This window comes from Nelumbo nucifera, chromosome 4, assembly GCF_055504915.1.
Source record: "Nelumbo nucifera cultivar China Antique chromosome 4, China Antique-T2T, whole genome shotgun sequence".
Taxonomy (NCBI): Eukaryota; Viridiplantae; Streptophyta; class Magnoliopsida; order Proteales; family Nelumbonaceae; genus Nelumbo; species Nelumbo nucifera.
Window position 1 is genome coordinate 23,112,172 of NC_142652.1, and position 24,992 is coordinate 23,137,163.

General features: G+C 37.2%; 3 protein-coding genes across 3 annotated transcripts in view; 1 reads left to right on the forward strand and 2 right to left on the reverse strand.

Annotated features, from left to right (window-relative positions):
• Positions 1–2,011: 2,011 nt before the first annotated feature.
• Positions 2,012–3,325, reverse strand: LOC104597817 (putative germin-like protein 2-1). Its single transcript, XM_010259542.2, has 2 exons — positions 3,128–3,325; positions 2,012–2,794 (listed from the first exon to the last, which is right to left on the reverse strand). The coding sequence occupies exons 1-2, from the start codon at positions 3,249–3,251 to the stop codon at positions 2,244–2,246; spliced, it is 675 nt and encodes a 224-aa protein (XP_010257844.1). The 5' UTR covers positions 3,252–3,325; the 3' UTR covers positions 2,012–2,243.
• Positions 3,326–5,842: 2,517 nt separating this feature from the next.
• LOC104597816 (peroxidase 11-like) lies at positions 5,843–7,386 on the forward strand. Its single transcript, XM_010259541.3, has 4 exons — positions 5,843–6,152; positions 6,298–6,489; positions 6,610–6,775; positions 6,886–7,386. Exons 1-4 carry the CDS (start codon positions 5,901–5,903, stop codon positions 7,305–7,307), a joined length of 1,032 nt encoding a protein of 343 aa, XP_010257843.1. The 5' UTR covers positions 5,843–5,900; the 3' UTR covers positions 7,308–7,386.
• A 3,587-nt stretch (positions 7,387–10,973) lies between these two features.
• The window catches only part of LOC104597815 (ARM repeat superfamily protein), an 82,527-nt gene continuing 68,508 nt past the window's right edge, over positions 10,974–24,992 (reverse strand). The window contains exons 28-31 of the mRNA XM_010259540.3: positions 21,574–21,807; positions 20,558–21,082; positions 20,240–20,372; positions 10,974–11,372 (exon numbers count right to left, since the gene is read on the reverse strand). Of these exons, the coding sequence (XP_010257842.1) occupies positions 11,116–11,372; positions 20,240–20,372; positions 20,558–21,082; positions 21,574–21,807 (1,149 nt within the window). The 3' untranslated portion in view covers positions 10,974–11,115. The remainder of the gene's footprint in view (positions 11,373–20,239; positions 20,373–20,557; positions 21,083–21,573; positions 21,808–24,992) is intronic.

The following is a 24,992-nucleotide window of genomic DNA, read 5'->3' on the forward strand; positions in this document are numbered from 1 at the left end:
TTTAAACCGATCTAATTTAATGTTTGAATCATCCAATCTGTTCAAATTTGTTTTAATTTATATTGGTTTCAATCCAAACCCAGTCCATTAACACTTATATTCTTATCTTATATCAATGGATCAGATATTATATTGGCTTCATCCAATCCAACCCAATATAATTTTTTTATGGATAGATCAGGTCCAATCCAATCTAATAAATATTTTGAATTGGATTGGTCTAATCCAATATGTCTTGTTGGTTCCATCCAAATTAATTTTGGATTGGATCCGTCCAATCCAAAACCAGTCCATTGACACCCTTAGCCGAAGGCCTTAACCCTAAACCAATCCGAAGTCAAACCAGGTACATATTTTTTAACCCTAATTCAACATATTCTCAACCAAACTCAAATTGCACCCCTACCTTGGTGAAAATCAACCTCTACTTTTATGTGGGATATTCATTAAAGAGTTTCTAGACCTTTCGTAGCTACCATGTGATCAATTTTCAATTGGGTCGTGCATCTTCATTGGTCTACAACAGTCTGGTTGAAAGTTTTGATCCTTGAGGCTGTTTTGGTTTGAAAGAAAAGTTAAAGGAAACCTGGTAAAAACCAAACATAGCCTAAGAGTATGACTGATATGATGCTTTCAACCTTTAGTATCATCAGGGATCATATCACCTATTTTTATTTTTATAAATAGAGAGAAAAGTTCCAATACAAATGGCCAGAATTCGAATTTGCTCCTCAAAGAATGCTCCTCATACCATCCTCACAGCATTAATACAGTTATACAATTAAGAATATCTCCCTTACTTGTATGTTGCTATTCATGGGGAGATTATCCTAATGCATGCATGACTGCAACCTTCCGTGAGGATAGTGTGAAGAGCGCTATGTGAGAAGTAAATTCGAATTCCAATGATTAAGTGGACTCTCAAGTGAGTTCACCTCTCCGCCCCACAATGCCTCACAGCATATTTCATCATCGGGAGATGCTCTCAATACATGGCGGGAATTGAATGTACTGTGGGGCGGAGATGTGATCTCCTCTCGAATATAAAGAAAGAAACAGAAAGTAGAGGAAAAGTTATCAAGAAGTTTCTAACAATTAGGTTGCAGTTGAATAGAATTTAGATTTGAGCTTTTAAAGATCATATTGGACCTTAGAAGTATTTTGGCTTTATCCAAAATTATTCAAAGAAACTTCCACTTGATAAATTGGTTTGAGGTTCGAAAGGAATCCCCCACATAAAATATTTTTATGAATAGGTTTTAACTTAAAAACAAAATGAAAAATTAAAGAGCAGAAAGTTCCAATTACATGTTGAGGGTAGGGCTGTATATATGGGTTGCAGGCACATGGCCAACCTATAGCCCGGATTTCCTATTATATTAGTCAAAAAACATAATCAAGTTGGAGTTGGTATGCTAGTTGGGTTGTTTGGTGAGCCTCCACAAATGACTAACTCCAACTTTTGTCTGCAGCTAAAATGAATCTTTACATTCCTTTCCTCATGTATTGGGAACATCTCTCCGTGCATAATATTATGTAGGAGGATGAGATGTTTTCTATATGTGGCTGCGATGTTATATGAGTAGACGCAGACAAGGTTCTTGTGGGTAGGAGATCCGGACTCGTACGTCTAATCTATACCTTCAAATATTTTATTACATGATAAATTTTTCCACCGAAAATAAAGCAATAAGTCAGTTCAGCTACTTTAGCCATTATCAAATGGGCTCTAGTCATTAAGTAGCTAGGAAAGCTTAGTAAATGGATGGACCCACTAATCTCTGTCTCGTGATGTTATCCCAAATCTAAACTATCTGTCAGATAGCAGTGAATTTGCACTTTATTGCATTTTAGAGCTGGTGCTTTAGTAATTAGGTGGGTTAAGTAACTTTCCCACTTAGTGGATTTTTATGGTTAAAAATGAAAATAAAAGAATATGAGTAAATGAAAATGTCTTACTATGAACCACTTATCTGGATAAATACATTTACTTAAGTAAATAATTAATTACCAAAAAGCAAACAGGGCCTTAATTATTCTACTATTATATTGTAAACAACTAAACATTTTACAAGTTATTTTACTATCATTTCAGAAATTAATCATGTATCACAGACACAATCAAACAATTTCTTATTGGTTTACAATAAAATAATTTCTTATTGGGAATAATTAGAATCAGTGAAAATTAAAACAATCAATTTATGAGTTTGGACTAGGACTAGTAATACGTAATGCCCTTTCTAGTTGTTGTCCATCCAAAACTGAGCTTGAAGATTATCAATAAGCTTGGTGTCAACTCGGAATGCCCTGGCGAGAACATCATCCCTGATGGGGGGCTTTGATCCAAACACAGCATTAGCAATGGTGATAACACCAGGGTTCTGACTACTCAGGCCAGCTAGAGCCACAGCATTGGTTTCTCCGGTATTGAACTGAAAGTGAATGAGGCCGACGGGGAACACAAACACATCTCCCTTGTTAAGGGTTTTGGTGATTAAGCGGTTGTCAGGGTTGGAGGTGGCAAAGCCGACGTAGAGAGTTCCCTCCAACACCACCAGGATCTCGGTGGCGCGTGGGTGCGTGTGGGGAGGATTGAGACCATAGGGAGCAAAGTCAATGCGAGCCAAGGAGATTCCAAGAGTATTCAGCCCAGGAATTTGCTCTACGTTCACTGCAGTTACTTTGGAGCCCACTGGGTTGGATGTGTTTCCAGGCTTGTGAAGACCAGAAAAGAAGAAATCTTTTGCTTTTGCAAGTTTTGGGTTTTTGCAGAACTTCCCATTTACCAACACTACAAAAAAAAAATGTTATTTGATTTAGCAAAATTCAGTCCACAATCAACCAGATATATACTACTTAAGCAGTGAATATCATTAAATTTAAAACAGAAGGATATTATCAAGAAATATTAAATACTATGAAGCTAGAAGCTAGGCCTTTCATAGGTTTGCAAAACTAAGTTCTATGTCGTGAACTGTAAGGTCTGATGATGTTGACGTTGATCAGGTTCAGTATAAGAAATTAAATGCGTAGTCATTGGTAAAATTTAAGAAGCAACTTAGATATAATTAGAAACATTAATCTTGTTTAGAGTGCAGAATTGAAAAGTGGAGAGAACAAGTACCTGCGGCCTTGGGATCCTTAATGGCAACACAGAAGTCTTGGAGGGGACTTGGATCAGAAGCGAAAGCCAGGGAGGAAGCTAAGGCCAATAGGATAGAAACAGCAAGAACTTGAGCTGCAGCCATGACGATTCTTTCACTAAAATTGCTTTTGAGTTTTGATAGAAGATAGGATATTAAGATCTAGTATCTCTGGTCGATGCTTCAAGGGTGAGAACTCTAGCATAGCGACCGTTTCATTTATAGGTAGAATTTGTTGAAATGGTCTAGTATGTTATGACCCAACTGAGAAATATAAAATTATGAAACATCTGTTGTATATTTGAATTAATTACCGATTCTCCAAACAATGCAACTCTCCCATTTGCTTGGTCTACTTTTGCTTTCCAAGGTGGACGTAGTCAGATCATTTTATATATATGAAACATTGAAAGCAATTATCTGGGGTTTGATCAAGTCTGATCAGATCAATATGGAACATGTTCTACCCTCCGGAGATTAGGCCAAGGAAATTAAAAAAAAAAATTAATTAAACTTCATTCAATTCTTATCCTTCAGAATAATGGATTATCGTTTGTAGGAAAGGAAGGAATAATTAATGTTTCAGAATTTAGACATACGTGATATCATCGTTAGACCATGTCCCCAGAAAAATAGCTTAGTCCAATATCCTCTCCAATAATGCACTAATTCAACCCCTGGCGGTGTCTTAGTATTAATGTTTCAAATGTTTATTTAACGAGAAGAGACGTGTTCTGAGATCAGGAAATGGTCTTCAAGGTTGACAGACTGATTCAACAATGGTGCTAATTAACTGTCCCTAGAATTCGAAAGAGGCACAACATCCTCTGTCAAAAGGAAAAATAACGATTACTGACTTAGAAGAAATGAGTTGTTGACAAATTAATCAGCGGTTTTGATTACCCCGTTCAAGGGCGTATTCCCTCCAAGTTATTACCAAATAAATACATATTCTTTCACTTAAAACAAGTGACTCAAATATGCCTTTAGGCTACGTTTGGTTGCAGTGAGAATTTCATTTGTGCTAGCGTAAATGCATAGGAGTACAAATGGATGGCTGAGTGTAAATCCTGGTTTGCTTTTGCTTCTTCATATTTGACTTTGTTTTGTTTGTTGAAGTAAAAGGATGCGTAATGAAGCCAAAGCAAGGTTATATTTGGGGAGCGGAAGGTAGGGAAGCAAATTGATTTCCCCACTTCATACCAGAGAGAATTAAGGTAGGAGGAAGTGGTGCCAATCTTGCATCGCTTTTTTCATATGTAAAATTTGCACTACTAATATGGATGCAAGCAAGACAAAAAAGTGCAAATCATAGCAGATGGATGCAAAATTTGTATCCGATTCAGATTTGCATACCCCTTGATAGTAGGAAGGTTGCATTGTTTAATGAGATAAGATTTTTAACTTAATATTATATTGCTAGGGATCTGCCTACCGCGTCTCCTCCACCCGGCCCTTCCCGTGAATCTCTGAAGTTTGATCCATTGGACTTGGATCTCAACTATATCATATCACCAGCCCTGACCCCATGAATGAATCATGGTGGTTCAGGAAGACATTAACTTGACTCTATTAGGTGGTTAAATATTCCACATGTTGAATTCATTTAACCCCGCCCAGACTCAAGAGTCAACCTCAAAACCATTAGAATACACGAAACAGAACACTTGATGGGAGTGAGTCTGTGCAGACAGAGCCAGCTGATTAATACAACTCCTCTTCATCCTTAGTGTTAATTTCTTCCAACTTAGAGCTAGATCGAGTAATCTACATTTTAACCTCCTAATATAAAAATTGTCATATAGAAGGGCGATGTAGCAAACTGGCAATTCCAAACCATTCAGCTAACGTATGGTATAGTCCAGACTGGGCAATTCCAAACCACATGTAAACCAAAACGAATCCTGAAGAAAACATGAACAGTGCTGCCATAAGAGTCCTCCCTCAAATCATGGACAGCTTAGATGACAAAGTTGTTGTTAGTTGGTCAAGTTTTCATGGTTTTCTTTGCTGGAGAGCTGAGATGAACCCTAATTTTCAAGCTCCTGTGAGTTTGCTCCATAGGTAAGTTTTTTGCTTGTAAAGGAGTATGTAGGACAGAAAAGAAATGGCCTAAATTTTATATGTATGTAACTATGTATTATAGATGAATAACAATGGTCTACAAGCCTAGAGCACAAACATAGCAGGTGGACCGTTCCACCAATGACTCCCACTCAAGTCTCCATGGATTGGATAATTTGAAGTTGACCTATGTCCTATATATGTGTATTCTCATGCAACTTTTCCAAAGAAGGAAGAAGAAAAGAAAAGAACTAATAATTAAAAGAAAAAAAAGTATGAAAAAATACGGACAGGCCCATTGCAGATTTCTGAATTACACTGCATACCTATAAAAATTCAATTCCAGTTTTGGGCCGCCCAAAAGTCCAGACTAGCCCGTTGGGTCACAGACAAGATATATGATGCATGCATGTCTCTCGATCGGTACTGTCTTTTTTACGTAAAGAAGCATGGGAAGTGACCAACCAATGAAACCGAGTACAGCTAACGTAGCTGTTTACGTTCACAGAGAAATAAACATGGTGTCTCGTACACCAACCAAATCAATATTAGTTCATCCTCTCTTGACTTCTACAAGCTTCTAGTCTACCTTATAAAACAGCAACTAGTCTAATCCAACCTGGCCTCCCAATAATCTCTACTTCTGGATTCACAGAAACGCGGAAGAGAGAGAGAGAGAGAGAGAGAGCTATGGCACTTTCTCAGTATGCAAAACCTCCAACTCCATTCCTGCAACATTCAGCCTTTATCTTCTTCTCCATCTTAAGCGTCTATGCTATTAATTTGCATGCGACAGACCCTCCTTTAACACTGGATTATTATTCATCTACGTGCCCGAATGTGCTGGAGATTGTAAGGAAAGAGATGGAATGTGCAGTGCTGTCTGATCCACGCAATGCAGCGTCCATACTCCGCCTCCATTTTCATGACTGCTTTGTCCAGGTTAGTACGTATTCTATGCCTATGGCTGGCCGGTGGGTTCCCCTTCATCTGTTTCCTCATTATGTTCACTCTAGCCCTGTGACTTATCTTTTTAATTAGTTGAGATTTTCAGACGTACTGTTAACAAAATCTCTGTGTGACACAGGGATGTGACGGGTCAGTTTTGCTTGATGACACAATCACCCTCAGAGGAGAGAAGAAAGCACCCACTAATATCCGCTCCCTGAGAGGTTTCAGGATCATTGACGGGATCAAGAACAAGCTCGAATCTGAGTGCCCCGGAATCGTATCCTGTGCAGATATGCTCACCATTGCAGCAAGGGATGCAGTCATTCTGGTAAAACTAAGGACTACTACGTAGCAGTGTACCACTAATGTTTGTCTTAGGTCCAGATGCTGATGTCTTACTACATATATAGAAATCAAGGATTAATTAATTGTTGCACTGCTCTTTTAGGTGGGCGGGCCTTACTGGCATGTTCCTCTGGGTAGAAAGGATTCCAGGACTGCAAGCTTCAGCCTAGCAACCACGAATCTGCCTACTCCTGATCAGGGTCTTCTCACTCTCATATCAAAGTTCCTTTATCAAGGTCTCTCAGTCACAGATATGGTAGCTCTTGCAGGTATATATGTATCTCTTTACAGCCCGAGGGTATATTTTTATATAATTTACAAGCTAGGAATTAAAATGGGCTAATAATAAATTAATGGTGGTCGTGGAATATAATTGCAGGTGCACACACCATTGGCATGGCCCGCTGCGTGAACTTCCGAGAGAGGATTTATGGAGACTTCCAGGAAACTGCACACAAGAATCCGCTCACAGAGATATATCTCAGCAACCTGAAATCTGGTTGCCCACCCATTGGAGGAGATGACAATACGACTGCGATGGATTATTTCTCACCCAACCTTTTCGACAATTCTTTCTATCAGATACTGCTGCGAGGGGAGGGACTACTGAACTCGGACCAGGAGATGTACTCCAGCAAGCTGGCACTTGAGACCAAGGAGCTTGTTAAGAAATATGCCTTCGACCCAATTGCTTTCTTCCAGCAGTTCTCAGATTCTATGGTGAAGATGGGAAATATCACCGATCCTGACAGCTTCGTTACAGGGGAAGTAAGGAAAAATTGCAGATTTATTAACACATAAGCTCGATCCAACTTGTAGTTTTGCCTAAATAAATAAATAAATAAGAAGCTTTTGTTATAAAGAAGAGCATTTCATGTACTACCGAAGCCATTATTGATCATTATTCTATTCACTGTTTCAGATGGGGAGAAGGGATTTATTTCTCCCATGGTATTCAACTCAACTCAATTCGGACATTTCTTAACTAGCCTGAAGCGAAATTGATTAGTTGATCATCCACCTGACTGAATCGCCCCACCCCCACCCCCGTTTTCTAGAAGTTAATAAGAATTAAAGATGAAACTGATCAACCAAAAAACTAATTTCTCGATATTCCAGGGAAAGGTTTTGATTCTTGAACACCCAAACAAATAAAAAAAAAGAATAATTCCTAGATGAAAGGTCGTGTTCGCTCTATCCGGATGACCAACCTACCGAATTTCTACAAAAAATGTATCCATGACCAAGATTGAATGTTCCTGATTATGTTCCTAATCGAGTTGGATATTTTAATCCAACCTAACCAATTGACATTGTTTCATTATGGGTGTAAGTTGACCAGTCTACCCAATCTAAGGCCAAGTTTTTGCTTAAAAAAATCTAAGGTAAGTATGGGCTTATTTGAAAAACAAGTGATTAAGGCTGCATTTGGCATTCTTATTATAAGGACTTATCTTCCTTAGTTAAAATGCCCCTGTGAACACTTAGTTTTTAACAGTAAAAAATAGATAATTCTTTAAAATAAGGAATGTCAAATTCAGCTTTAAGTGGTTGTTCAAAAAATTACTTAATGCTTATTTCTCAAACCACTAAATCATCAAACATAACCTAAAAATAAATGCTTATGAACATTTTGGTGAAAAAAAACAATTGTTTCAAATAGAATAGTATAGATATTTTTAAAATAAAAGGCAGGTCAGAGGGAAAATAAGCACTTAAAAATAAACCCATGCCTATTCTCAAGGATAAGCATTCATTTGGGCTTATTGCTCGAACACAAATCAATAAATAATTATCAGTGTTTCCTGACCTAAAATAAGTGCTTAATTCAAATAAGCGTTTATTTTGAAGCACTCTGAAATTTAGCCTAAATCTCAGTTAGATTGATATTTTTTTTCAGCCAATCATACCAATATACCATACCACCTACCTTGCTGCAAACCTGATTCAAATTCAAATTTGTTAGACGTTAAATTCCATAAATTAAGTCCTATTTTCACACAGCCTCTAATAACCCTATAGTTTATTGCCCATTAATTCTAGGTACGAAAAACTACATGCATTAAGACGATTTGAACGTAGGTGTTTACTATTTATTCTAACCATATGAGTTCTAAATTTTAACCTTGAGACATCTTCTCTTCCTACTTCCTAGTACGTATCCATCAATGAAAAAAAATAAAAAAAAATGATTATTAAAAATTATATTTTTATATGTTAATATGAATGACATTGGTTTCCTGCGGCATGCATGAATATTCTAAAGCTCTAGGAATTAGATTTTAGTGATATTTATTTTGGAGATTTGTTTGTATTTTTTTAACACATCCCATTGCAAATAATAAAATTACCTTTCTAATATACTGCATTTCCAATAATTTGAAATGCAAAATATATTAGAAAGGCAATAAAAAATATCAAAACCTGCTTTGAATACAAGAAAAACTCAAGCACATCCCAAAATACAATAACGTAACACTAAATATGAAATTCAAATTACTATAAATAAGACATATATACACAGCGTCGAACTAGTTAATATTAATCAAAATTCAAGGAGTGTTTTGATTGGTCAAAGATCTTTTGTTATTATATAAATTTTTTCATACACATAAAAAACACATGTTTTGATAGTTTGCCTGCGTTTGTTTCCAGTGCAAAAAACAATTATCTACTATTCAAAATTTATCTAATTTTACACTAATAAATCTTGTAATCCAAGATTGAAATCTTACATCATTTCCAGATGTAATGAATACAAACAAGATTCCGACTGAAATCCACCTTTTTAATATTGACCAACTATGAGTGCAAAGTGTGCATCAATTTTTTAGATACAAACTTTGTTCTCATTTTGAATACAAACACGTCTTGGAAGTTGTGCACTGTCATTATCAGTACACAAAATTATGCTTCCCAAATGCTTGTAAAACTAAACCAAAATACATCTATGTTATAAATCCAGCATTTGCACCACAAACAAATGCAGCATTCACTTAGGGGGCGTTCTTTTTTTCTGGATTTTGAAGAGGGGGAATGTTGATCAATGGGATTTTGATTCCCATTGACCAAGATTCTCATGTTCTTTTTTCAGATTTGTGTGGGGACCAGGGAAAGTTTATTTTCCTGGGTATGATACCCATCTCCTAGGTGGGTAAATAACTTTCCCACCTTGGGAGAAAGTTGTCAATATGGATTTTTATGGCTAAAATGGTCATTGCCTTGTTTGAATGAAAAATAAAAAAACATGAATAAATGTACTTACCCAGGTAAATCTTTCCTGGGAAACACTAAACTGGGTAAATAATGCATTTACCCAGATAAGTAGCTTACTAAAAAACAAACGGGGCCTTGGTGTGAATTAAGAGAGCACACTTGAGAAACTAGTATAATTCTTGTTAATATTCATAAATTAATTAAACAGGCATATATGAAACAAAGTATCTAAGGTTAAAACTTTGAGCCCATGGATTATAACAACCGGCTGAAATGGAACATGTTACAACTTACCAGTTGATGAATAACGTATATGGGTGGAACAGCACGAGTTTCTACCATTCCACCAATGCCACATGCCAATACACTCTTGATATGCAAAAACCGCATATAAGAGTTTCAATACACTTCTTGCTTTCTGGCTCAGCAGTTTGTCTCATTATCTTTTAACATTTAAAACATTCAACAATACGCTCCCAACCAATACTTACACTTTGAACCTTGTCGGTAACCTGAAAACCTGATACACATCAGCAAGACAGCAAATATGGGCCAATATGTATCGATACATTAAACCATTGGCAGAGCCTGACCAACAGGTAGAACATGTACATCAGATTTTTGAAAAAACAGAAAAAACACATTGGCATATGCCGTTTGGTTAGTCATTTTCTTAAAAAACAGAAAAAAAAGTTGTCAATTTCTCAAAAAAAAAAAAAAACAAAACAGCCCATCTCAGAAAAAATGGCAGTGCAATCAAACAGAACCATACATAAACGTTCTCTCAACAATGACAAAGAAACATCAATGCTTTAAAAAAAAAAAACGAAAACCAAACGCCATATTCATCAAATAAAAAAGAAAAACAAAAAGAAAAGATATCTTTAACAAAGTTCTTTTCTTCTCACGGGTCGGCAACCCTCAATAATGCATAGCCATACACCACTTAGAGCACTGATCCCTCTTAATTTTTGCAAGGAATCAGATCAAAACAGAAAATGAATTGCCATTCCACACAAGTTTGAGGTCCTCATACGTCATACCCAATTATCAATAGCGTATTTGACGTTACTGGGCTCATAAGTTGAAACAGCGAAAAATTATATTACACAAAGGCGGAAGAGAATAAATACAAAGATGTAAAATAATAAAGAAAGAACTATTACATATTAGTAAATGTTCATCCGCTAGGGCCATTCTTAGAGGGAACTCATACCCCCCCCCCCCTCCCCCCCCTCTCTCTCTCTCTCCCCCAAACAGCGGATCCATTGCCCACTTACATTTGTATGCGATGATGCAAACACTACCTGAAAACCCCTTGCTGGTGCAATTCACTCGAATGGCCAGTACTTTACACTCTATACGGATTTCAGAACTAGGTACAAGAAACCTCCTAACTTCTCCATCTACCCATCTTCATTGTCATAATCTTCCTCTTCTTGTGAGCACGGTGTTTGGCTGCAAGTCGTAGCTTTCTCTTGGCGTTGCGTACAGGATTGATTACAGCCATGAGCTTCTCTTCCTGCTTCCTCTTATCCCTCTTTTCCTTGAGGTTCTTTCTGATCTGATTGTAGACATGCACAAAGTTCTCAGCACCTAATGTTCCTCGCATACTCTCTCTCACCTCCTCCGCCAGATGTTTGATACCATCTGGAAAATGGATAATCCAGCCAAAGTGTCAAATTCAACAAAAATTGTTCAAATAAATAGATAACTATCTGATGTATAGACAGACCGTAAATAACCGCAAAGTCAAACATAGCATGCATACAACAGTAGAAAGTTTGATTTTATTAGAACAACTAATTTCAAATTAGTTTTTGGCATAACCAATCAAGTATTGCACCGTTGACAGGCCTGCTTCAGTACATCTTTGTCATTGCAATGTCCTTGGACAATTGGCATACTTTTTTTCTGAAAATAGTGAAAACTTTCCTCAGTCCTCTCTTTAGAAAGATGATCTATGGTCGAGACTTGAAAGAACTAAACGTCAACAAATGTTTTCCCAAGCCACTTGATGCCCAGCGAAAGTTATCATCAGTGATGCATGTAACATTTGAATGTATTCAGTGATGCATGTGTCATGTGGCATCATCAATGACATAGATGTATTATGCGGCAGTATATATGGATGATACCTAGCATTTGAATGTATTCAACAACACATATGTGCCATGCAGCATCATATATGGATGGCACGTGACATTTAAATATACAATGATAAGCATGTGCAAAATTGCATTTGGATACAACATGAGGCAATATATGGATGCCATGTGGCTTTCACATGTGTGCATAATTTTGTTGTATCTAAATGCTATGTTTTACTTAAAAAAGTATGTTTTTGAAAAGTTTTTACCAACTGCATTTCAGCAAAGTACAAATGTAGAAACAGAATTCGTGCTTTGTACATTCATACCTTCCAAAGTACAAAGCACAAATTCAATCCAAACAGCACCTAAATTTTATCGCAACAAAGAGATTTAATACAACAGGGACTGCAGGGGTGTAGCAAAACACCCCAACAGGACAACATCAAACACCCCTCATAAGTATTGTTTATATTAAACTCGTGATTTACCATTTTTATTAATTTCTGGTGTCTTTAAATTAGTTTGAGAAGGATAGAAGAGTGTTATTAGAATTGTTTTAAGAGCGAACCCATATTTAAGTGTCTTTACGAGTTAGTTATGGATTTGTATTAAGTTCTGAAGTATCTGAAAACAATTCAGTTCAATTTCCTAAACCAAATCAGAGACTATAAAGAGACATCTGAATCCATATTTTGAGTCTACAAATAGAACCATTGTAAATGCAATTAAGAAACTGTTGACTTAACAAAATAAATTTTGGTTTAGTGAATTCTTGTTGTTGTCAGAAATTTAGCTTTTTTGACCTATTTCTTCTTCTTAGTGATCTGTTCTTTTGCGGTTTACCTTAACAGCACGAGTTCTTTCTCTTCCTAAATTCTCGCCCATCCTTTGGTGCACAGCATGTTGACTACTTGCTTTTCCATCCCTATTCCTAATTCTTAATAACCCCAAACGTCTCCATCACCCCACAAAACCCACCAACAGATCTGAAATCTATAGGGCCCTTAGCCCATCCAACATCAGGAACCCAAGGCTTCCAAGTATCTGTCTTTGTTTTACTAATAGCATAGAAACAAGGATCATAATTTCAATACGTATCTTGGGGTCTGTTAAAAGGCTGTTATTCTTTAAGTTTAGTACAACAGGGGTACTTTGGTATTTTCCACATCTTTTATTTTATGTTGTGTCACCCTAGTAAAAATATAAAAAAGCGGGCACCGCCAGCAGCTCTTTTGGACTTTCAATCTCTCTTCCTTTCTTCTTCTTCTCTTCTAGACAACATGGTATCAGAGCGGGACTGTCAGATCTGAAAGGAAAGATCGAGCAAACATCTTGTCTTCTCCCTTCGCCAGCTACAGTGTGGTTTATTGAAGATCTAGAATTTTTTTCTGCACCGGACTGAAGTACCCTCTCTCCCTTCCTCCTTTTTTATTTTTTCAGGTTGTGTGCCAGGACAGAACCTGTAATAGGTTCAGTTGGTTGATGTGAGGTGATCAGCACCTCTTTCTTTCCTTTTTTGTGGGACCGGCTGATCCCTATGATGGAATGTAGGTTGGTGATGACCTTTATATGCTGCGACAGCAGCCTTCTGATGGATTTGTAGGTCAGGGGATGACCTGTATATGCTGCAACAGAAGCCCTATTTGATTTGTAGGTCAGGAGAGGCCCTGTATACTGAGCTTTAAAAAGAAAAGGAGGGGAGTGGTTGGCTCTAGTCTCCTGGTGCAAGGAATTTTTTTTTTTTTTTTTGGGGGGGGGTGGTGGTGTTAGGCTGCTCTTTTTTTTAAGGTTTTTGTGCTCACTTGGAAACCTGAAGCAGTAATTATGAGTGGTGAAGATTCTGCCACATCTGGTGTCTTCTCAATGCAGAATGGAATGAATGGGGGTTTCCCTATGGCTGTCATACCCCTGAATGGCTTAAATTATTTAGAATGGTCGAGGGGGATCAAGTTATACATTACTGCAAGGGGAAAGATAGGGTAAATGGGAGAATTAAAGAACCTAATTCTAGGAGTGCTGAGTATGACAGATGGAACCAGGAAAACAGCATGGTCATGTCCTGGCTTTTAGTGTCTATGCAACCTTAGGTGAGAAAGAACTTTATGTGGGCTGAAACGGCTTATGAGATTTGGGAACATGCAAAGTCGACCTATTCTGAACTGCGTCACTATGCAAAAATCTATCAGTTACAGGGGGAATCATCCACTTGTAAACAGGGGGAGAGGAATCTTTTTGTGTACTATTCAGACTTGACCTCCGTCTGGAAGGAGTTAGATCACTATTAGAGTTAGATTGAAAGTGTGATGAAGATGCAAAAGCCTACAAGAAACTTGTTTCCCAACAAAGAGTGTTTGCATTTCTCAATGGCTTGAACCCTGTGTATGAATCCATCAGAGCCCAGATCCTAGGCAGCAAGGATCTTCCATCTATCCAAGAGGTTTATACATTAGTACAATCAAAAGAAAGTAGAAGAAATTTAATGAATAGTTGTGAAAGGGATGCAATTGTGTTAGCAGCGAAAGGGAATGTTACTACAGCTGGGGGAAATCCTTTTAAGAAGGAGGACTTTCAAAAAAGGGTAGGGGACAAAGACAAACTATGGTGCACCCATTGCCAGAAACCCTGACACACCTGTGAAACATGCTGTAAACTTCATGAGAAGCCAAAATGGGATTAGGAATTGAGTAAGAAGCAAGGTTCATATCTGAATAAGTCATGACAGCAAGGTCCAAAAAAGTTCACCATAGCAAACATGGGTACTCAGGAGAATCAACCCCCTACTACTACTATGACTCAGACACAAACCTCTAGTTCTGATCCAAGGGAGGGTATTATTAATTACGTGACCATTTAGAACTCTATGATAGAGCAATTCGTCAGATGGATGCTTCTACTCAACTTCATTTGCGTCTACATCAGGCAACTCTGCCACAACTTTCCATGTATCGTCTCATTCCCCTGACTATCATTGGATAATTGATTCTGGAGTGTCAAAACATGACTGTAAGTTCACTTATTTTCAGACCTACCACCTCATCTCTGGAAGAGACAAGGTGAGACTAGCTAATGGTTCATACTCTACCATAGCTGGTCAAGGAACCATTTCTCTTCCCTTTGGCCTCACCCTGACTAATGTTTTACATGTTCCAAAGTTCCCTATTAATTTGTTCTCTATTAGTAGTATCACTAATTCTTTAAACTGCTCAGTGACCGTTTTCCCTTCTTATTATGTGATCCAAGATTTGGCCTCGGGGAAGACGATTGGTAGAGGACGTATGGTGGATGGACTCTACATGTTGGTCTTACAGTCACAAAGTCTAAGAGTCAGTCTAGTACGAGTCATGTCTATTTATGACACAATCGTCTTGGTCATTTGTCTTTTGAGTCTTTAAAAATGGGTGTTTCCAGAGTTATTTAAGTTAGTGTCAGTGTCAGAGTTTACATGTCAAACTTGTCAATTGAGTAAGCATTGTAGAACTCATTTTTCTTCAAAGAATAATAAATCTAAATTTCCTTTCCACATTGTTCATTCTGATGTTTGGGGCCCTGTTACTTTATCATCTGAGAGTGGCTACAAGTATTGTATTACCTTTATTAATGATTTCTCCAGATACACATGGGTATATCCCATGCGAACCAGGGATGAAGTACCAAAATTACCCAAGATTTCCACCGAATGTTCACCCAATTTCAAACTGAAACCCAAGTTTTTCAATCCGATAATGCCAAAGAATATTTTTATAATGATCTCACGAAGTTCTTTGCTTCGCGTGGATCACTTCACCGTAGCTCATGTGCTCGAACACTACAACAAAATGGTGTTGCTGATAGAAAGAATCTATACCTTCTTGAAGTGGACCGGGGGTTACTCATTCATATGAATGTCCCGAAACGTTTTTGGCTTGAGGTTGTCCTTTGTGCTACCTATCTCATTAATCGTATGCCCTCTCACTGGTTAGAGTGCAAAGCCCCACATCAGCTTCTTTTTCCTAAGGCTCCTCTTCTTTCGATTCCTCCTTGTGTGTTCGGTTATCGTTGTTTTGTTCAAAACCTGGCGCCCACTCGTAGAAATTTAGACCCTTGTGCTATTCCTTGCATCTTCTTGAAGTACTCCATCACTCAGAAGGGATACCGGTGCTTTGATCTCGTCTGTCGTAGGTACTATGTTTCCATGGATGTTTCTTCCTTTGAGAATGAGCCTTTCTTCCCTGTTTTTCATCAGGGGGAGTGTAGGAATGAGGAAAAACCAGTTCAGCTCCCTCCTCTTCCTGATCCTCCTCCCTTTCATGTTTTCTTTCGATGTCATGAAGGCTAGCCAAGTTCAAGAGTTGTGGAGCATCTAAAAATTGTACCACCAATGCCATCAAACTCTCCAGGGGTGGATCCTACCCAACCAGGTACCTTGGTTCCCATTGATGTTCCCGACCCTATTGCCATTGATACCTCTACTGCTGATGACCTTGACCTTCCTATTGCTCACCAAAAGGGTGTTAGGTCTTGCACCATTTTTTTTTTATGAATAGGTCTTGCACCATTAAACATCCCATTTCCCATTTTGTTTCCTATGAGAACTTTTCACCTTCCTTTCGGGCCTTCCTTTCTTCCATTGACAATGTTCCCTTTCCTAAGAATGTGGCAGAAGCTCTGTTGGTGCTTGAATGGACAGATGCTATGAAGGAAGAGATTACTGTTTTGCATAAAAATGACACATGGTAATTGGTAGATCTTCCCGAGGGGAAGGAACTAGTTGGATGTAAATGGGTTTTAACAATAAAGCATAGGGCTGATGGCACAGTGGAACGGTATAAAGCTCGTTTAGTGGCAAAAGGGTTTACACAAGTGTATGGAGTGGATTATGCAAAAACTTTTGCACTTGTTGCTAAGATGAACTCTTGGAGTCCTTTTCTCTTTAGCTACTAATCTTGATTGGAACCTTCATCAACTAGATATTAAGAATGCCTTTCTACATGGTGACCTTGAATAGGAAGTGTAAATGGTACAACCCCCTGGTTTCCGAGTTCAAGGAAATGAACAGAAAGTGTGCAGGTAAAAAAAGCATTATATGGCCATAAACAATCACCGAGAGCCTAGTTCAGCAGGTTTCATGTAGCTGCTCAACAAAGAGGATACAAACAATGTCAAGCTGATCACACATTATTTGTGAAAAGAGGGAAAGGAAAAATTGCAGCCCTGATAATTATAAAAAAAAAAAAAAAATTTTGCAGCCCTGATACAGTGATTTAAAAGGCACGCCTCAGGCACGCCTTGGCCCACAGGTGAGGCACATTTTAGGGTAGGCGCCTCACTCAGGCCCTAGGCGCAACCCATTCAAAAGGCACACGCCTAGTGCGCCTTGTGCCTTAGCCTAGGCCTGCGCCTTTTGAAAATTTGACGCCTTTTCCTTTTTTTTTGAGTCTAGCGGCTGGGCCGGGGGCTCCGGCCCGGACCCCGTGCCACGCCCCTCGAGGCCAGCCGAAATAAGTCCATGTTAGGGTCTTAAATTCCAAGTTTTCACACAAAAAATAATGATTTTATGGTTTTAATTACTTTTAAGAAGATATTTTATTATGATGAATGAATGGACAACATTACAAAATAGGGGGTTCTCAAAGCTTTGGAATGTAATATGTCACATTAGCTACTTGATTTAATTGAGAAAAAAAGAGATTATGGGTTTTATATGCTTGAAAGTGTTTTATATGTTTGATTTCATTTTTAAACTCTCATTTGAATATGCTTTACATATTATGTTTTGTATTTTAATTTTAGGTTATCTAAAACATTTATTTTAAATTTTAAGTTTATATTTTTATAAATATTATGTTTTATAATTTTTTGATTTTTTAGAATTTTTTGGCATTTTTTGACATTTTTTTATTTTTTAGCTTTTTTTTTAAATTGTGCACCTTGCCTCAAAAAGGTGCACGCCTTGCCTTGCTCTTTGCACCTCAGGCGCAAAATGGCCCTTGTGCCTTTTTTGTGCTTTTCGCTTTTAAAACACTGCCCTGATAGTATATGTTGATGATATAGTTATCAATGGTGATTGGAAAGATGAAATTCAAGAGTTGAAGAGATTTCTTGCTACCCAGTTTGAAGTGAAAGATCTAGGTCCTTTAAGGTACTTCCTTGGGATTGAAGTTGCATGCTCACAAAAAGGTATCTTCATTTCCCAAAGAAAGTATGTCCTAGATCTACTCCAAGATACAAGAAAATTGGGAGTGAAGCCTATTGATTCTCCTATTGATCCTAATCACAAATTAGGTGACTGTCAAGGTGAACTCATCAAGGATGTGAAACAATTCAGAGACTTGTGGGAAGGTTGTTATATCTTTCCATGACCCGACCAGACATTGCTTATGTAGTGGGTGTTCTTAGCCAATTCATGCATGCCCCTAAGACCACCCACCTTAAAGCAACTAAAAGAGTTCTTAGATATCTTAAGAAGTTTCTAGGTGCAGGTTTATTGTTTCAAAAGCACAGGCATTTGAAAGTTGAAGTGTATACCGATGCAGATTGGGTAGGACCCCCGAGTGATAGGAAGTCGACCAACGGCTATTGTACCTTTGTGGGAGGGAACCTAGTTACTTGGAGAAGCAAAAAGCACAATGTAGTGGCTAGGTCTACTATTGAAGCTAAATATAGCAATGTCTCATGGAGTGGATGAAATTATGTGGCTAAAAAGTTTGTTGAGTAAGTTGAGATTTACAGTTGATGGACCTACGACTCTATACTATGATAAGAAAGCAACCATAAACATCACTGCGAATCTTGTGCTACATGATAGAACTAAACATATCAAAGTCGACAAACATTTAATCAGAGAAAATGTTGTCACAGGGGAAGTGTGTACTCCCTATGTCAGTTCTGAAGACCAACTTGCAGACATCTTCACAAAAGGGTTACATCACTTGCGACATTATGATTCATGTGACAAGTTGGGCATGATTGACATCTATGTCCGAACTTGAGGGGGAGTGTTAAAAGGCTGTTATTCTTTTAAGCTTAGTACCGCAGTGGTACTTTGGTATTTTACACATCTTTCATTTTATGTTGTGTCGCCCTAGTATAAATATAAAAAAGCTGGTGCCACCAACAGCTCTTTTGGACTCTCAATCTCTCCTCTCATCTCTCATCTCTCTTCCTTTCTTCTTCTCTTCTGGACAACAGGGTCCCGATACACTTGTTTACAGTTGCTTCGGGAACCCTCTGTTTTTAATAAAAAATATACACAAAACCTCCCCAAAAACCAATTTTTGAAAAAAAATAAAAAAAAAAATGCACATGCTTTTTAGTACCAATACACCTCTGCCAATACACAGGGGCGTATCAATACTTTGAACCTTGCATAGAAGAGATATCAGATGCCTTAAAGATCCTGACAATACCTCTAGAGCTATGTTAGCTCTTCTTCAAGGGATTAAGACCAGATTTACATTGGAATCAAAGAGAACTGACTGGAAAGTAATTCCCAGGTGATTATTAGTTGGATGTCAAACTCCCCTCATGCCATGGAGGTTCAGAGACCAGATTAAATAGGCTAGATTCTCATATTCAGAACAAAATTCATGTTCAGATGGGTTTCACAATCTACTAATTGGTCAGCCAATAAGCTTATCGAAGAGTTGTTTTGAGGGTAAGCTGCCTCAGGTAACACTGGTGATTTTCTATTCATTATATATTTATCCAGCCCTTTCTCAGCCCCTTAGTAGGTCGCCCTTGCAAATTTTTCCCCATTTTAGTTGTGAATGATGACCATCTATTCATTCTTTTTATTAATATAACATTCACTATACAGATTAAGAAAAATAGGAAAAAAATGTGATATTGTCGATTTTGTCCAGATCTGCTACCAGAATGATGTACACTTCTAAAGGATATGAAATCAAACACTACAGAGGGCTTCATAATATACGGATCTTGTTAACATCCTCAGAACTACACTAATTAATGATTTAACAAATACAATGCAAAATGCCTTATACAAAAAATGTCATATATATGGTTCTATAGCTGATGATCTTTCATATGATTGGCACGGACATACAAGCCATTAGCAATTACTAAGTACCACAGCTTTGGAACCAAAAGTAAGATCTTACCAGTTAAACAAGTTACATAATGAAATAACCAATAAATAGTTATAAAAGTCACATTAGACTAGAAATAGCTCAACATTAAAGAAACATGGTTAACCTTGCAAATACATAAGCTCCACTTATACAAGTAATTCTCTTAAGTGATACTTCTGTACGTACAAATCTCTTTTGTCTTTCTTTTTTCAGGGTACAATTTACGTTAAATTGTTAATACAAATCTTAGACACCAATGGAAAGAAGAACCAGATCAGCACATACATCTGATTGACAAAGTACCAGAGGTTTAACAGATTATAGAGAAGATAGGGGAAACAAAATGAAAACTTGCCTGTAATAACTTTGCCAGCAAATCCTTCACAAACTTTATATAAGGGTAGGAGCATGTAAATTGCATATTTCTGGCAATCTTCCTGACCAATCTGTGCTGAAATCATTCTAAAGCAGTTGAAAACAATCTTCATCTGCATACATAATATGCACCATTGTTAGAAATGTTTTTAAAATTTATTGGTAAAGGACATGAGCATATAGGCAGACCATGCTTATTAAATTATCATGTAAACATCTGAATATATGTTAGTTATTCAACATATGTTCAAATTGGAAGCAAATTAAGAGCTTACTACTCAAATGTTTGGTTGAGTACCTGAGTATCTGCCATTTGAAGTGCCATTTTCCCCATTTTCTTAAGAAGAGGAGAGACAAGCAAAGATTGAAGATCTTGACTACTTTCTTTATCATGTTCATATTTGCTAGAAGTAAGAGATGCAAAGACAGTTCGTTCTTTTCTTGCACCAAGCATCTGAAAAGCTGCAAGAATGTATCCCTGTTCATGCACTTGGAGAGCAGACCAGAACCTGTGAATGTCCATGCATTCCATCTGTCCCACTAAAGAATGCACCCCACATGTAGCAAAAACAAGATTTTGGGTAATAATGTTGCTTGCTGCATCATCCGATATCCCTGCACGAAGCTGGCGAAAGAGGGAAACAGCTATCCAAAATAGTCGACTAGGTTTCATTAGTAAAAAGGTCTCCATATTCAACTTCTCAGGATTTAATCTGCTATTTTCTGTTGAAGTAGCAAAATATGAGGATACAAGACGATTTGATATGCTGCGTACCCACATATGCGGGTGTAACAGGAAATTACAAACTGCTTCCCATATCTCCTGGAAGAAACAAAGGAAAAGGGAAAATTTAGTAAGGAAAAAGAGTAGCTTCCAAATAAATGCTTAATGAGGCATTCTAACAAAAAAATGTTAATTAAGTTTTGAGGTATTATTAATGATCAAAAGAAATCTTAAAAGTTTTGATTGAGAAATCATTTATATTCTAATTTGCATAATACCGCCACAAATTTGTGAAATATCTAAGCAAAAAGCAATTTCTATACCCACTTTCACCAACAAAATTTTCCAGCCAAATATAATAACTATCATTCATATTCTTATCACGTATCACTTGGTCTCATTAGACTAGCAGTGTAACAGAAGTCACTATCATCATACATCATCAAGAAAATACACTAGAATAGGCTGATGTACTTATTAGGTATTCAACTGAAAACTGACAAACATGCAGGAAATTTCTCATGACAACTTCACCAATAACACAATATCAAGAATGTTGTGTCATTGTGCACAAAAAACTAGTTTTATACCTCGAGATTCCGTTCTAGATATAATTCTGGAAATTGAAGAAGCATCTTATCCAACATAATCAGTGAATAGTAAGCTTCTTTCCATAATGGAATTTTATCTTCGTTGGCACAATCCATTTGCTTATCTTTAACAACACCAAGGGCAAGCTTAAAAATGTCCCTTGTCACTGGCAATATATTGTTAATATGTCTTTGGAACCCTTTCTTCAGGACTTCGACAAGTAATCCCAAGACCTGTAAAAACATGTCAAAAAGCTATCAATAATAAAGAAGACATACCACAGTGCAATTCAAAAGAGCATGATCAGAAAGACATCAATTTTTCTAATGATCTGACAATTAATAGAAAAATAAAAATTTGCTTTATCTTCCATCTACTAATGAACCAAACATAATCTATGTGCTTTTGCTTAAAAAATAATAGAAGATTTTCATTAAACTTGACATGAAGATTAGGAAGGCCCAAATCTAGAAAGGAGCCCTACAGTGCACGACACCACCCTCTACACCAAAAGCATTAGTGCAACAAGAAATAAAACCTATCTTCTTAAGTTCTTTATTGAATTAAAGTTATATATTCATCAGTTTTTCAATTAAATGGTAAGAGAAGTACACTAAATAAAGATTTAATAAGGATTATGTTTTCAGTCTAGATTCAGAATAAAGTAGAAGACAGAAGAGAGAAGAAACAAAGAAGATTTTAGAGCCAAAAGAAAAGAGTGGTGCCAACCACTCTTTATTTATATAAGAGAACATAAAGTGATGTAAAATTACTACAATACCCCTGTGTCACAAATAACTAATATCACAACAAGAGAACATAGAAATCCTAATGCATGTCATTCATGCTTAATCATAAACATATGCACATTCTTATCTATAAAATAGAAGCAATGGAAGAGACACAGCATAGGCCAAAGTGGAAGAACCTAATGAAAGGAAATAATTCATCCAATAATGTGAGCTATCCAGGAAGAAGGGAACAACATAATCATTTAAGAAGACATCCTTTGAGGCACTATGGGGAAGAATTGTCTTTTGGCAACCCTTGGGTTTTGGCTTTAAAAGACTTCAAAGAGATTCACATTAATGATTTTAGAAAAACCTCCCAAAATTCTAAAACCACGTTTAGAAAACCATAACCACCATCACCCCTCCATCCAATGTCAGGGTTGTCAGACTTCAATCTGATAGAAAAACCCAGGAGGCCGGGGTCTTTCTACTCATGGAGCTGCAGGTATAGGAAGAGTTTTCTTCATTACAAGTGGTAAAACCATTTGGGCATACCATCTGACATGCTGATTTGACCAAACCTTAGATACTAACTCTCTTAACAGACCTTAGAATGGCAAACCAGAATCTATACTAGCACCTCCATATTAAACAAAACTTAGTGAGCACCATAAGATGGATCTACAATTCAAGAAGCAGCCATTGGAAATTGGTTTGTTTTTTCCCAAAAGTTGACAATCTATTACCTTCCTTTCAGCTAGTATTAGGTGGATTCCCAGGACTGAATGTAACAGTTGAAGGGTTTCCCAAAACTGGTGTACACTGGCCTTTTTTGCATAGTGACTTGTCTCTCGCACTATGATTATCATAGCGCTGAGAGTTTTTACACCTTTTGGCTTTTTGTGAATGGTTAACATACTGTTCATGATCATCTTTTCTCAAAAAATGCTAAACTCATCTATATTAGAGGAAAGGACAACAAAATGAAAAAGGATATGCAACACCTTAAAAGGCATAAGAGAATACCACTGAGTAATTATATATAACACGAATAATATTGGTCACAGCCTATCAAACAATGTATATTGTCTCGGAAAATTATAGTATAGGTCATCCATCTGGAATTATCTAGTAAAATATAAATTTTGTTCTTTTATCAAGTCAGATAGCACATAGGAGCCACTGGCATTGCTTGGTGGTAAAATCTCAGGCTGACAAGTTTAAGAACACAGGTTCAAATCTGAGAGTAGCCACTTCGTGCAAAAAACGCAAAAGATTATATCCATATCCAGTCAACCCCTCCCAGGACCCTACATAGCTAGGAGCCTAGGACCAATACCCCCCAACTCTGTGGCTGACTTTCTTGAGTAATGGCTGGGTTGTAGATTAGGCCCTAGATGTATCTTGTTTGGTAAATTGGTGATGTATGCTGTAATGCAATGTATTTGGGAGGAGCAGAACAGCTGGTCTTTGAAGGGAAAAGCTCTTCTTTGGTAGACCTGAGAGGGAGAATTCTGCTGCATAGTTGTCAAGGCGGCGCCTAGGCGATAAGGCACCCTTGGAGGCTCGCCTCACCCAGTCTCCAAGCAGTTTTATGCACTGGGTTATAAAATATTTTTATGTTTTTAATTTTTGACATTATAGTTATAAAATAGGCATTATTAAACTAGAATATTCATTTTATGTGTTTATATACTAATTTCTTTTTATCATTTTCTTATTTTGTTAGGGTTTAATCAACGCAAACATTGCTAATTGCTGTATTGAACCCATGGTTCAAAGTATCAATACACTTGTGTATTGGTAGATGTGTATCGGTACTTATAACGATACTCCTCCTATTTTTTTATTTCCTTGGTTTCCAATTTCATTTTTAAATATATATATATATATTATTTAAAAAAATGGGTCCTCGAAAACACCTGTAAACAGGTATCAGGACCCCAAAGATACAATACAATACACTCGATACAGGGCGTATCATATTGAAATTTTTATCCTTGATTGAACCCTCAAAAATTTCAAAACCTGAACCAATAACCAAGGGAAGAACTTAAAATTTTGTCTAATCAACACATTTTCTTCTTCCAAATCTTCTTCTTCTTCCACCTTTTCTTTTCTTCTTTCCTATAACAAAAGTAGGGTTCAGCCCCTATATTTTTTGAATTTTCTTTGTTCTTTTTCTTCTCATAAAATGTTGATTTTCTAGACTTGAACATGAAATTTATACTTCTGTTATGAAAAATATGAATAATTATTAAGAAAAGATGGTTATGGAACCTAGGGAACTACCCTAGGCTATATGGTTTTACTTAAAAAAAAATCCATCCCCTAGACCTTGGCACCTTGAAAACTATGATCTGCTGCTTCTTAACTCTTGAATGAGTGCAAACAAGTTGTTTAGAGGGATTTCAATGGCGGATTTAGAAAGGAATTTATTGCAGGTCCTGATTTCTTCTTGTATGGCACCTTCTAGCAGAACTAGTCTTTCTCCTAGACCCCCAGTGGAGCTCATACTTCAGTTTGATGGCAGCTGTTTAACTTCATTGAATCACAAGCGACAAGCTAGTATTGGGGATCAACACCTGGAAGTTTTTGTTGTTGGGCCAATTGGTATTGCAGATGTTGAAGCTGGGATTTTAGTGGGCCAATTGGTATTGCAGATGTTGTTGAAGCTGAGCTTCGTG